The 15552-nt window shown below is 42.0% G+C and overlaps 1 protein-coding gene across 1 annotated transcript in view; it reads left to right on the forward strand.

The window, feature by feature from the left end:
- Positions 1-14944, forward strand: part of LOC307264283 (uncharacterized protein) — a 16580-nt gene extending 1636 nt beyond the window's left edge. The window contains exon 3 of the mRNA XM_080045661.1: positions 9146-14944. Coding sequence (XP_079901787.1) covers positions 9572-13570 — 3999 coding nt within the window. The 5' untranslated portion in view covers positions 9146-9571 and the 3' untranslated portion in view covers positions 13571-14944. The remainder of the gene's footprint in view (positions 1-9145) is intronic.
- The last annotated feature ends 608 nt before the right edge of the window (positions 14945-15552 follow it).

Here is a 15552-nt window from a genome sequence, read left to right on the forward strand (position 1 = left end):
CTGTGTGTTTAAAAAAAAAAGTTATTCTCAGACAAGATGCATCCTTTTTTACTTTCTAATCTGAAGAAGTTAAAGGTGCAGTGTGTAACATGACATCATCAAGAAAGTTCTAGAAAGTTCTAGAATGCAACGCTCCCTGGGTAACCCCAACCCTTTAGAATAATAACAGAAGCTACAGTGGCCTTCAAGGACAAGAACAATTCTACATTCTAAACAATGCACCTGATGACATTCCAAAAACATGGATGCCTCCATAAGACTTGCCTGCTCAATGTACAAAATGTACTATTAATATTTGTAATTCTCCGCTCAGGAGGATAATTCAGATTATTGGCAGAGGTGATTTTACACCAATGAGGACATATTTATGAATGAGGAAATTGATTTTAGCAAAAATAATTACTTAAAATGTTACACAGTGTCCCTTTAAGTCAAAGCCAAAAGTAAAAATGTGTCAGTTATATTTGCAAGACAAACATCAGAATCAAAATAGCGTTTATCACTGACCCACGGTGCAATAGGAACGATAAAACATATAGGCAAGGCAAGTTTATTTCTAAAGCACATTTCGGACACAAGGCCATTCAAGGTGCTTTACAGATGCAAAAACAAAAACACATCAAGAATAGAGCACACATTAAAAAAAAACATAAAAAAAAAAGTAGAATAAGAGTAGAATAAGATACATAACATAAGAACATAACCTGAACAATATTAACATTATATACATTCTAAATACTAGTTGCCTTGCTCTTACCTTTTTGTATTAGCACACAACGTGTTTAAATAAGTATGAACCGGTTTCCTTCAGTCCTGTGGATCGGCTGGTAAGATTAAAACAACCTGCTGAAAATGGTCAGTTTTCAAATTTGGTTGCTCGTGGTTAACATGCCTTTTATCAACATTACAAAACAAGTGTGGGCTGGGCACGCAGAACAACTGTGGGGCGACTGTGGCTCAGTTGGTAGAGCTGGTTGGCCGATGATCAAAGGGTTGGAGGTTCGATCCCCGCCCTGCCGCTTGTGTCATAGTTGTTGTGTCCTTGGGCAAGACACTTCACCCACCTTGCCTCGTGTGAATGTCAATAGTTAGCCTGCTATCGGTGTATGAATGTGTGTGTGAATGGTGACGTGGGAAAGGAAAACAGGTCTCCCTTGCAAAAGAGTCTCTGGTCTCAATGGGATTTACCTGTAGAAATAAAGGTTAAAAAAAAAAAAAAAAAACTTGGTACATGTTATTTGAAACCATACACATATCTGAGTGGACAATACATATCAGTGTAGTAAGCATTTTTATTTCTGCGTTTTATTGTGTATATGTTTATGCTAAAGCAGCTGCACAATCTGCTCCTCAGACTGACTGAAACCACTTTGTGTTTGTGTGTAAAACATATTTACAGACAACGTGCAAAAGCAAACATTTGAAAGAGTGTTGCCTCTAACCTTATTTTTTAGCAAAGACAAATTGACCTGTGTTCCAGCAGAATCTTACAAAAAAGCCCAAAGTAATTGATTTTATTAATCCAATGATAATGCCTTAATTGGTAATAAAATGTCTTAACATTTTCAGAAGGCTTAATTGCTAAGACACTGAGAAAAGGCAGAAAGAGTGTTTTATGGTGTCACTGTCTAACCCTACATTTTTCCCACGTGTGACATCACAAACCCTTAATCAACAAAAAATAAAACAAAACAAAGAGAAATGTTGTTAACAGGTTGGAATAGATATTATGGTGTTTGTAATATGATGCATAGGGAGCTGCTGCTGTGCTTGGGGAATACAGTCTGTCACATTTCATCTCACATGTTGACTTGACAGCTCTGTAATTGTTGTTTTTAAACCTGCAGTGTGTAGAATTTTGGGTTTTATTTCCTAGCAGATTTTGTAGAAAGTAATTATAATATCCATAAGTACATTTAATTTAGTGCATAATGGCTGAATTTTTATATTTTTTTTCCTTAGAAAGGGTCTCATATATGTCCATATTTCTGCATATTTTGGACCAAGGCCTAGTGCCGCCATCTTGAAAGTGTCATAGTTGGAATGTCATCAGGTGCATTGTTTAAAATTTAGAATTGTTCTTGTCCTTGAAGGTCACTGTAGCTTCTGTTATTATTCTAAAGGGTTGGGGTTACCCAGGGAGTGTTGCATTCTAGAACTTTGTAGAACTTTCTTGATGATGTCATATTATTACACACTGCACCTTTAAGAGTGAGACCTCCTCCATAGAGTAAAACATTATAGCCCAACCAATTTTTTTTACAGAAAATGTCTCAAGGTCCTCTACAGCAACATAAGCAAAATACAAATATCACAACAACACATTAAAACATTTAAAAACAAGATAGGTTATGAAAATCACTATGAACAAGAAATAACATAAATAGTGCCTTTTTATTATGAAGTACACATTGCATGTTAAACTAAACATAACATTGATATGCGTTTAGGACCGGAACCAGTTAATGTGAAAGGTGAAGATGTGTGTCTGTTTGATTTTGCTTTTTGGATATAAGGCAACATGTAAATACCGATTATTAAAAACCTGTTATTAAAGGGACACTGTGTAACATTTCAAGTAATATATTAGCTAAAATCAATATCCTCATTCATAAATATGTCCTCATTGGTGTAAAATCACCTCTGCCAATAATCTGAATTATCCTACTGAGCGGAGAATTACAAATATTAATAGTACATATTGTACATTTAGCAGGCAAGTCGTATGGAGGCATCCATGTTTTTGGAATGTCATCAGGTGCATTGTTTAAAATGTAGAATTGTTCTTGTCCTTGAAGGCCACTGTAGCTTCTGTTATTATTCAAAAGGGTTGGGGTTACCCAGGGAGCGTTGCATTCTGGAACTTTCTAGAACTTTCTTGATGATGTCATATTACACACTGCACCTTTTAAATAATAACCTTTGGTGCTGGTAAAAACTATATATATATATTTTTTTTAATTTCTTTTTTGGCATTTTAATGCTTTATTAAACAGTTTGGAGAGACAGAGATGAAATGTGACAGAGAGGGGAATGACATGCAGAGAACGACCCGGGTTGGATTCTAACCCGGGTCTGCTGTGAAGAGGACTGAGACTCCATGGGGAGGGGAGGGTAACCACTACATTACGACTGCTCCAAAAAAAAACGCTTTTGAGGGTGCTACAATGTCTCTATGCAGGACAAATTCATATTCATTTTAATTTTTTTTTTTCGTATGCTGGTGTATTTTCGCGCTTCCCTAGCTGCAGGGCCCAGCCTCGGTTGGTTCCCCAGTGTCTCTCTGCTCGGTTTCAGTCCGTACAGATGTGACGACACGGCGAGGATGTTTGGCCTCTCTGGTTTCGGTCTCGGGGGAAATGTGTTCGAGTTGAGCAGCTCTGCAAAGCCACACAAAGGTCACCAGTCAGCGTGAAGCGAGACTTTAAAGAAATATATATAAGTCACCCCAGGAAAGACACACACAAAAGAGCATACGACTCAAAACGAATGAAGCAAGAGTTTAAACCTGCAGTGTGTAGAATTTTGGGTTTTATTTCCTAGCACATTTTGTAGAAAATAATTATAATATCCTTAAGTACATTTAATTTAGTGCATAATAGCTGATTTTTTTTTTTAATTATTATTATTTTCCTTAGAAAGGGTCTCATATATGTCCATATTTCTGCATATTTTGGACCAAGGCCTAGTGCCGCCATCTTGAAAGTGTCATAGTTGGAATGTCATCAGGTGCATTGTTTAAAATTTAGAATTGTTCTTGTCCTTGAAGGCCACTGTAGCTTCTGTTATTATTCGAAAGGGTTGGGGTTACCCAGGGAGTGTTGCATTCTAGAACTTTGTAGAACTTTCTTGATGATGTCATATTACACACTGCACCTTTAATACTATCCACCACAATTTGTGTGAAAACGTTTTCTCCCGTTTTCTCCCTAGATGGCTTTGAACACCTTGAAGGATTAGAAAACAAAACGGGACCTTAATTAAAAAATGCCAATCTCTAAATATCAGATCGCATTTCTGACCGGAGGGAATTGTTGAATGTCGATTCTTAAAAACCTGTTTCCCTCCTCGCACACAAAGACACTGTCCACCAGACACCCTTTTTTTCTTTTGATCTGGCATTTAGCTATGTGTGTGTGTGTGGCTGGATGGCTGTGTGTGTTGCTGGCTAGGTGTGTGTGTGTGTGTGTGACTAGCTGTGTGTGTGTGTGTGTGGCTGGCTCTGTGTGTGTTGCTGTGTGTGTTTGTGGCTGGCTAGCTGTGTGTGACTGTGTGTGTGTGGCTGGATGGCTGTGTCTGTCTGTCTGTGTGTGGCTGGCTCTCTCTCTGTCTCTCTGTCTGTCTGTCTGTCTGTCTGTCTGTGTGTGTGTGTGTGTGTGTGTGTGGCAGCCATGTTCTCCAGCTGGAGTTGGACAGGAATCCTGTGGCATATTGAAGGGCCGTTTGCCGCTCTCACTACTGTCTATGAAGTGTTGAACTGTACTGTCTCACTGGTATTTATCTTCTTACTATAAAGTTAACAGAAAAAAACTTAAACCAATGAATTAATTAAAAGGCACAAACAATTAATAAATAAGATAATGTCTAGTTATCTGGACATATTTCAACACATATAAATAAACCAGACTGAACAAGACATTAAAACAAAAGAAAAGAAGGCACACACAGGGCCGGTCCATCTCCATTCAAAGTTCCATTTAGTCCTGGACTAGGCTTAATCCATGTCTGTGAAACTGGCCAATAAAGTCTTAATATTTAAGTTTACGGTTTAGCATTTGGTTAATTGGTTTCAAGCTTATATTAAAGGCCTACTTCACCGGTGGGAATATGAAGGTGTATTGAACTCTGAGATCCTATGTAGTATAAATGTGCAAAAAAAAAATTAAATTGGTGACATCACAGTAAGAGAAATGTAGGGTTAGACAGTGAGACCATAAAACACTCTTTCTGCCTTTTCTCAGGCTGGCTAGGATGAACCAATTTCATTTTTTTTTGCACATTTATACTACATGGGATCTCAGAATTCAATACACCTTCATATTCCCACCGGTGAAGTAGGCCTTTAAAAATTCGACTGGAGAATAATATTTAGACCAGGTTGTTCAAACGATCAAATGCAGACTCAAATGCGCTTTCCAGGATTTCAACTGCTGTGCAAAAATAATTGTGCAACAGCTGCTGAGGCCTCTGGGGAAGTATTCAGTATGAATAGGGAAGCAGTGACATCATCCCCCTTTACTTTGAGTCAGACATTGCCAACGTGTGTATATTTTTAGCCAACATTTATTTTTTTAATCTTTGGAGGAATGCAATTTGTTAAATAAATACAGCTCCGGGAAAAAATGAAGGGACCAGTCTGGATCTTTCTTAAATCTTCATCTCTACATTACTTATTGAAAATGCTCTTAATGACAATTTTTTGGGGGGGAATTTGGTAGAAATGTTGTCAGTAGTTTATATTATAAAACCCAAATGTTCATTCTACTCAAACAAATACCTATAGATAGTTAAACGAGAGACACTGAACATTTGGAGTGGTCTCTTATTTTCTTCCCGAGCTGTATATTACATTAAACAACGTGCCACTATGGCGGAGTAGGGAGGCGGTGGAATAATTTCCCCTTGATTTTGAGTCAGACATTGCCAGTGTACATTTATTTTTAGCCAATTAAATTACATTTTCTTTGGGAGGATGGCACTTTTTAAATAAATACATTAAACAACATTCCACTATTTTAATTAAATCTTTAACATCCTCTAATACTACAGACCCAAGGGACAACTTGGAGTATTAAAGCTGCAGTGTGTAGAATTTTGGGTTTTATTTCCTAGCAGATTTAGTAAAAAATTATTATAATATCCATAAGTACGTTTAATTTAGTGCATACTAGCTGATTTTTTTATTTTTTATTTTTTTCCTTAGAAAGGGTCTCATATATGTCCATATTTCGGCATATTTTGGACCAAGGCTTAGTGCCGCCATCTTGAAAGTGTCATAGTTGGAATGTCATCAGGTGCATTGTTTAAAATTTAGAATTGTTCTTGTCCTTGAAGGCCACTGTAGCTTCTGTTATTATTCAAAAGGGTTGGGGTTACCCAGGGAGCGTTGCATTCTAGAACTTTCTAGAACTTACTTGATGATGTCATATTACACACTGCACCTTTAAGCTCTTGCATGATTAGAATGATCAGCTCATTAAAATGAATTGCCAACATTAAAAATCGGGTTAGAAAACATGTTTATCTTTGCACTTTTAATGTAAAATGTCTCAAAGCAGTTTTTAATTACTTCTAAGTATGTACTTCTAAGTATGTACTTCTAAGTATGTATTTGGGTCAATGACGTGACGCCCATTTTTTTGTGTCCGTAAGGTTAAATTAAATTTGAAAATGTGGAAACAAAAAAAAAGCTTACACATTACTGTAACACATTCATTTCTAGAGACCCTATTAGAAAGTTTTTGGTTTTATTCAATTTTGAGAGAATATTTGGAGATAAAAGGCAAAAATGTCTAAGTGGTGTAACCGTCAACTTCGTACCACAAAATGTAACTTGCTTAAATACAGTGAATTTCTCAATATAACATCCTATAAACTATTTTGGCATTATCCTAAAATGGAGGTCATTGTGAGTATATAAATTATATTTAAATACAACTTTCATATTTGTTCTAATAATTTGGGGAGCGAGCGAATGTCCTGAATTGTCAAGTGGTGTAACCATCATTCAAGGTGCCATTTTGTTCAAATCTTTAAGAACAGTAAAGGACCCCTGATGAACATGACTGCTGCATTCCAAAGTTAAGAGCTCTCCAAGAAATATAAGATATTTGCACTTTTAGGGTATGTCAAGTATCATTTGGGTTACATGTCAAATGGTGTAACCCAAATAAAACGTTGAAAAAATATTTTTTACATAAATAGTATTATTTGTTTTAAGAATTATATTTGATGTATTCACATCAAGACCATGTCCTCAGATATGAGTCCATGATAATGCCTGTCAAAATCGATTTTTAGTCGAAATGTCAAATGGTGTAACCGGTTACACCATTTGACTAATTTGACAAACATCTCGGTTTTTGTCAATTTTTTTCAAAATTCACTAGTTTATGATACTGGTTTAAAATGAAATATGAGCTCAATTACTTTTTTAAACCAGTTTTAGGTTATTATTGTTTGTATCTTCTAAAAATAGTTGGTATTTCCACAACTTTATCACCAAAGCTAGGTACGGCTAGGATGAAATCATTAAGTGGCATGATTTTGTGATTTTTTAATTCATGCTTAGCTTCAATGCATATTTTTATATAATTCCTTTTCATTTTAATGTCACATAATTTCATAATACATGAATAAATGATATAAATGAAGCATATGAACAGTGACACCTAATGTGGAAGGATGAACAGCAGCTTTAAATACCTAGAACTCCAACAATTTGTGAATAGTAGAAAATGTTAATCAAATTTAGGCTTCAGAATTGAGCAACTTTCTCTACAATAGATGACACATTCAAAAGAGGAAACAAGCCAATTACCTTGCAAAAAGAGGACAGGAAAGGTAGTTTTCATGAACAGAAACAAGCGTGCACTCACGCTCACATGTGCTGCTGCAAGCTTTTTTCTTAAATGTAATCAGATCACAAGGCATAACGTCAACCAAATAATACCTTGCTTTCAGATTGATATAACTAGATATGAATTCACTGTTTAAAAGGGAATGCAGGAGCAGGACCCTTAACATACATGAATCTCCTAGTCTCTTCTACCCATCCACCTAGCTCTTTCTCACAAACAAACATAGACGCACTTAAACGCACAAACACACAATTTGTTAAGACTTTTTGTTGTTGATTGAATTTTTTCCATAAATACAATCAAATGAGTTTGACCCTAGAACATTTTTGTCATCCATGGAGATCTTTATTTAAGAGTGTTTTTTCTTTAGGTTTAAGAGCATATAATTACAACATCTGAATGTGAAAACAACACGGCATGCTCTTGAACCAGAAGACCACGCTTGTGAATAAAGATAGAATAATTACTCCATAGTCACCTTAATGGTATTTGTTGACCAATGTTTTAAGTACATGAAAACAAAATCCAATGGCAAGTCCAAACACAGTAACTATCTTGACTGTAGTGCCTGATTTCAGTGTTGTTTATGAAACTTTTTGGCTGTAGAAGCAACACCGTCAAGTGGTGTAACTGGTTTGTGTCAAATGGTGTAACCAGTATTTTTCCTAAAAAAATCAAAATGTACCTGTAAATTAATGTAGGCCAGAATTGATTACTCTTCTTAAATGTATTAAATCATTTTTAACACTTTTAACACGATTGGTCAACAATTATTTAGAAAACAAGATGTTTCCAGCTAACGTCCTGCTCAAAATTGCAAAAACGCATACAATTTAGATTTAGGGGTTATCCAAATAAAATCTTTTTTCATGTGATATTTTGAAATGGAAGTTATTATTCTTATGAGTTACACTCATATTACACTATGGTGGACAAAATAATGAATATTTCTTATTCTTTCGTGGTTACACCATTTGACATTGTCAGGTCCATTTGGGCCTACTTTTAGTAGAAAATTGTGTAAATCCCATTTCCCATGAAATAAAACTAACAGAAACACAAAATGTATATTTTAAATTGATTCAAGGATGCTTTTAAAATATATTTTTGAAAGATTTTCAAAAAACCATCATGACAACCCTTATTCGTCATTGACCCATTTATGTATTATTTTCGTCTGGAATGTATGACTGAATATGTGAAGAATGTTTTTTGTTTTGTTACTTAGCACCTTACAATTTTGTTGTATGTTATTTTTGATGATACAATGACAATAAAGGCATTATTTTTTTTCTTTCGTGTGTGTGTGTGTGTGTGTGTGTGTGTGTGTGTGTGTGTGTGTGTGTGTGTGTGTGTGTAAGTTTAGCTGAATCATTTGCTTGTGTTTGAACATTTGTTTATTTGGGAGGTTCCTTTTGAGACATTCGGCATCCGGTATTTGAGGCAAGAAAATATAAAACACTGTTGATATCTGCGCCAAAAAGGGGTTTTGTTTATCAGATCTGTATCAAGTCACTGGATCACTGACTAACATTATTGTCTTTTTTTTCTCCGTCTTTCTTCAGGACGTCCTGAGAACTCCTTGAAGGGACCCGACGGGCAGAGGAACAATGGTTCATCCACCAGTGATATAACGGACACTTCTTCATGGGACTTCTAACCTGATTTTAAAAATGAACAAACTGTTATGGAACACTTAAAAGAAACACTACAGACTTTAGTATCATTTAGTATTTTTGCCTATTTATGACCCTTTTTATAACATCCCATAGAAGCACTTGAAGGCTTCACTATTACTGATACATTTATGTGAGAAAATCAAGCATCTGCTTTTGTTGGACTATAGCGGTTCATTTGGAAAAGTTGAGGGTTGAATTCCCCAGCAGGACTTCTAGTAGTTTGCTAAGGGTTCACCGCTGGTAACAGCCACTACACAGACTTAAGTGTAAAGGGCTGTTTTGCCAGCTTGAGGCCACATCTTCCCTTTGGAGATGTTTCAGTTCAGCAAGTATCCTATGGACATTTTGGAAATGCTAAGCGGACACCAAGCGCACCAGTTCAAAGGCCTGGGACTGGAAAGACAACTGACCCACCAACAGCAAGTGCAGCTGCAGCATCAACAGCAGCTGCAGCAGCAGCACCAGCCGTCCGGCGACGGCAGCCTGCTGTCCGGCCTGGGCCTGGGATCTCTGCAGAGTTCTCGGAGCAATGCCTTCGCCGACTCCTCCTCCTTATTCGCTAAAATGAGCGCGGGCCCCCCTCCCTCCATCTCCCACCAGAGTCAGTCTTCATCTTCCTCACACAGGAAGTCCAGTAAGATGAGCAGCAGCAGTAGCGGCAGTGGGAGCTCTTCGTCGGGATACCCCCAGTTCCTGAGGCCGTTCCACCCGGCCGAGGCAGCGCTGGCCCAGGAGCAGCTCCACTCTGGAATGGGACGCTTTGACTTTGGCGGCGGCGGCAGTGGAAGCTCGGGGGTGATCGGCGGAGTGGTAACGCCTGCGCCCCCTCCCCCACCGCTACACCCCGGTCTCTCTGTCCCGCAGCCCTCTGGCCCATCCTCCTCCTCGCCCTCCACCTCTACCTCATCCTCCTCCAATAACCCGTCTGGCAGCATCTCTGTCCCGCTGGTGGGCCAGTCCGACCCACGCAGCCTCCACCAGCAGTTCAGCTGCATGCTCGCCGCCAACCAGTACTTCTTGTCGGGCGTCCCGGCCAACAGCAGCCTGGAGCAGTTCCTCGTCCAGCAAGGCGGTCACAACCACTTGGGTTTGGGACAAGGGTCCGCGGATTCAAACTCGGGCCTAGCGCCTCCCCCGGCCCTCCACTCGTCCCACGGCCACCACTCCTCCTCGCAGCCTCAGCAGCAGCAACAGCAGCTGACGCCTCACGCCTTATCGCACCCACACAGTCACACCCACCACCCGCACCCGCTGCACCCGTCCCCACAGCCCGCCCCTTTGGGAGGCTTTGATTTCCAGGGCATTCCGGTGCTCTCCTCAAACCAGATAGCGTCGCTAATGCAGCAGGAGGCCGGCATGCCCCTCCCCTTGCCCCTACACCTGTCCCTCTCCAAGGACGATTCGGCAAAGACCGGGGATAGCTCCTCTTCATCTTCGAGTGGCGGAAGCAGGCGGAAGAAAGCAATGGCGGGCTACCTACCGCAGAGGAAATCTGAGACTAGTACCCATAGTCAAAGCAGTCACGGCCATAGCACTCACGCCCATACTAGTGGCTCGAGTGGGCACAGTCAGAGCTCCTCAACAGGCCTTTTAGGAGGAGGTTCTCGGGGCGTGGGGATGACTGGCATCGGAAGCACACCGTCACATTCGTCTCACGCCCAACAGTCATCCTCGAGCTCTTCGTCCGCCCCGCCTTCCTCTAACTCCACCTCTGTGCTCGTAGCCAACCGACAGTTGTCCAAATCCCAAGAAAGCCACGCTAGTAGTTCATCCGGCCAGCCCGAACCAGAACCCCTTTACCACTGTGGTGAATGTGGTAAAACCTTCACCCATCTCTCCAGCCTGCGAAGGCATCTGCGCAGCCACGGCTTGACACCGGAGAGCGCCAGCAGAAAGTCCGATTGCAACGATCCCGGCCCAGATCGGATATTCAATTGCGGCGAGTGCGGCAAGAGATTCAAAAAGAGGGGGCACCTCATCCAACACAGTGTAACCCACTCCGAAACCCGGGCATTCGCCTGCAGCATCTGCCAAAAGTCTTTCAACCGCCGAGAATCGCTAACGAGACACGAGAAGATTCATGACGAGAAGCCGTTTCGCTGCCCGGCTTGCGGACGCTGCTTCCGTGAAAGCACCTCTCTCCTAAACCACGCTGCGTCTGGCGCTTGTGGCAAACCTCCACGCATTTCAAAAAAGGGCGGCGGGTCGTCCAACCCAGGCAGCAGTAAAATGGGAGGCAGCGGAGGGGCTTCAATGTCCAGCGACAAGTACGCAACGGATTATTCCAGAAACCGCTACCAGAACCAGTCGCCGTACAGCGGCGGTGTGGATGACTACAGGCGATCCCAACCCTCGGCTCTGTACCAGTCGGAGAGTGAAATGAACAGTCAAACTCTACGTAAGGCCCCTTTAGCCCCGACTCTGCACCCCCACCCAAACCAGCACCACCACCAGCCCCCTCAGCAGCCGCACCCCCACCTGCCCCTCTCCTCCCTACTAGACGATTCTGAAGATGAGGTCACCAGCAGCGCCATGTCGGCCATTGCTGCTGCCGCCGCCGCCTCGTGTGAGATCAACTCCGAAGGCCGCGATGGAGAGCGGAGAGATATCATCGGAGGCCTGCTGGGGGGGTTGGGGTTTGGTAATCTGGGACCGTCACCCTCGTCCAGCCTGAACGGTTCCACCATGCCTCTGACCCACCCGAGCCAGCCCCACTCCAAGCCCCGTAGGCCCAGGAAGGCCCGGGACAAGAGAGACCCGAGCACCATCATACGGAGAAGACGCAGCCCTGCCCCTCCGGGAGACGGCTCCGAGCGGCCGTACAGCTGCCAGATCTGCGGCAAACGCTTCAGACGCGCCGAGACCCTGCGGCGCCACAACCGCGTCCACACCGGGGAGAAGCCGCACGCCTGCGACATCTGTGGCAAAACCTTCCGTGAGCCGTTCCACCTCACCAAGCATCTGACGGTGCACTCCGGGCAGAAGAACTACAAATGCAACCTGTGCGGGAAGGTGTTCGCCTACGCACAGAGTCTCGTGAGGCACGGGAAGCTCCACAGGAAAGGAGAGATCGACGCCCAAGGCAGGAGGGTTAAAGGTGGCGCCGCCGCCATGGCAGCTGCTGCCGCCATCCCAAACGCTGGGAACTCTGACTTCTACGGGTCGTGCTCACAAGGAGACAAGTCCCCGACCTCCGGGACCCCGTCCCAGAGGCTCTACACCTGCACCGTGTGTTGGAAGTCCTTCCGTCACTACTTCCATCTGACGGCCCATCAGCAGACCGTCCACGGTGGGGGCGTAGGGATGGAGAAGTCCTTTCGTTGTGAAGTCTGCGGCAAAGCCTTCGCCTACTCCAACAGTTTAGTGCGACACAAGCTTTCTCAGCACGGCATCGACCGCCACGGCCAGCGGGTCAGCCCGTCACAAGCCGCCGGATACTCAACGGTCTTCTACGAGTCCGGTTCCAACTTCGCCGGGACGTCCCATGTGCAAGGACCAGGGGGGACTATTCAGCAGCAGCAGCACCACCATTTTCAGTACCGTTCAAAAGACTTCCAAAAGCGCCAAGGGCAAACAAGAAAGACCCGAAAGAAAAAGAAGCGAGTTGTGATCCACAGCATCATGCGGGACGGGAAGCTGGTGGGGACGCCGCTCAGTAGAGACACGCGCAAGAAGCTGCTGCTCATCAAGAGGAAGCGCGGCAAACTGCAGGCGCAGATCAACAAGAAGAAGCTCCTGGCCCAGCTCCGGTCCAAGTCCGGCTCTTTGAAGGTCAACGTGTGGAGCGGGGGCGTGGTCAAAGTCACGGGGCTCACCTCAATGGACGTCCCGATCAAGCGCTTCCCCTGCCCCATCTGCCCGAGCGCCACATTCGCCAAGCAAGGGTCCCTGTTCATCCACTACGCCCTGAGGCACCCGCCCAAACTGGCCGGCCGCAGCGCACGTCTGAAGTGCCAGGTGTGTGGAAAACGCGCCAGCACGCTACACAAGGCCTTGAAACACCGGGGCAAGCACCTCAAACAAGGAGCATTCCAATGCCACAAATGCCGACACCGCTTTTGGAACCGCGGGCTTCTGGTGCGGCACAAGTTCTCCTGTCGCGGGATGAGTACCGGCATGAAGGGCGGGAACTGGGGTCTGATGAAGCCCAAATCCCCCTCCCCACCTCCGCCACTACCCCCTCCTCTGCCGGTTCAAAACGACCAGCCAGAGGTGCTCGACGGTGACCATTCACCCGTCGAAATAATATCGGTCCCGCCAGTGCTGGTGCAGCCCGAGAGATCGACGGTCCTGACCGAATATATCCAGTGAAGAAGAAAAAAAGGAGAAAAAAAAGTTTTCTAGACTAGATTGTTTTTATGTTTATTTTTTTTAAATAATCAGAGAAGCAAGATTTTAACAGAACAGTTGGGAGAATGGTGGAAGGGTTTAATGTAACTACCGTAATGTCCCCACCACACACACACACACACACACACACACACACACACCCCTCTGGAGCATCTTGTATACAATCCTAACTAAGGCGGCAGAGGTGGCTGATAAATTAACGTGGACTTCAAAAGGCCGAAATATCAGAACCACAGACCGACCCCTCCGTGTCTTTCTAAGGGGAAGAAACTCTAGACAAAAAGGACAATTTTAGTAGCAACAGATTGACAAACGCATTAATCCAGTTACCTTTTGCATTGTCTTTTTATTTCATTTTGTTTTTCTTCCATTAGCAGTGTTCGCGCATACATAATATGGATTGGATGCCTATTGTAGAAGTGAGGTACCTTTTTAGTACCAGTTTATTTTTTCAAAATTGTTCACATTATTCACAGTTACACCGTATATATATAGTCTGTGTCTCTTGCTCCGTTTGTTGTTTATTTGTTACCCCCTCCCCCCTTAGTAGAGACCCACTTTTTATAACGAAATCTGCCCTGCCAAGATGATAGTTATCTTGAACTAAAATCCTGACAAACTGACATTACGAGAACCTTGTGCAAAGGACTTTTACAACATTTAACGGTTCTTCTTAAATGTCACAACGAAACGGTTGATGAAACTCAAAAGGGGGTTTGAAAAGGAACAAGAAGCAGTCGGGACATAATAACATAAAAGTGTTGTTGACCTTGTTTTTAAACGTACACTACTTTTTGTCATTTTTTAAAATAAGAGGCGTGGATGCAGTGGAAAAAAACACACGGACTCGAGCTCAAGTTGATGTGTTTTTAGGATTTGAAAAGGACAACAGAAATAACCGGAGTGTACTGTACAATTCGTATTATATTTTATTATATATTGATTGATTATTTGCTGTTTTTTACTCCAAGTATCATTTCTTTTATCATTGTTGGTATTGTATGTACGGGTGGGAGGGACCGAGTTTGGGGCTATCTTTGTAAAACAGCGGGATGAGTATATGTATCGATGTGATTATTAATTTTTTTTCCTCCCTGTACCTACCCCCCCACCCCCCTTTTTATCCCACCCCCCCTCATTGCCACAGTTATGCCCGATTTTTGTAACAAAAGCGTGTACACATAGTTCATTACTTAGGTCCTGTCCTGACGTGTTTTTTCTTCTTTTTTTTTTCTTTTTCTTTCTGTAAAACTAAAACATGTAATATTATTACTAAATTACTATCCTTTTCTTTGCCTAAAAGTGAGTTGTTGAAAACCCTCATCAAATAAAAAAAAAAAACCTTGAAATGTCACGGAGACTGTTGGTTTAAGTTTATGTTCAAAAACTGATATCTGGAAGACGAATATCGAGGGCTTGGAGCGAAAGGGTGGTAAGTGACATATTTTGCGAAAATGACTTTTATATCATTTTAAAGGTCTTGATAAGTTCTATCAAATGATAAGAGAATAACGTCACTAAACATTTTACTTTTTTAAATAAAGGCTGAAAACATAAAGGCGTAAGTGAAAACCTTCAGTTGAGTTTGGAGCATAAAAGGCGTAAATTCATCATAAATAGGCTAAAAGAGCTGACAATATGGAGGGATTGCAGAAAAGACCAACATTTATACTTCAGAAAAAGTGTTTTGAATATGTTTGGAGAATTTGATATACCCACATATGATGGAGACAATATGGACTCTAAAATAAACACTTTATTTTTTATTTTTTTTTAATATATATATATTTTTTTCACAAATATGAATTCCTTGAAGTCTAATCTCTCTTAAAGTAGAGATTTCTTCCATTTGCTGTTTTTCATTAAATATTTACAATAAATAAAACGTTTGTTTTTGCTCTCCTGTAAAATTCTGAAAATGTCACTTACGCCCCTTTTGCGCC

The sequence above is a fragment of the Ammodytes marinus genome (assembly GCF_949987685.1).
Source record: "Ammodytes marinus genome assembly, chromosome: 17".
In the NCBI taxonomy this organism is placed as follows: Eukaryota; Metazoa; Chordata; class Actinopteri; order Uranoscopiformes; family Ammodytidae; genus Ammodytes; species Ammodytes marinus.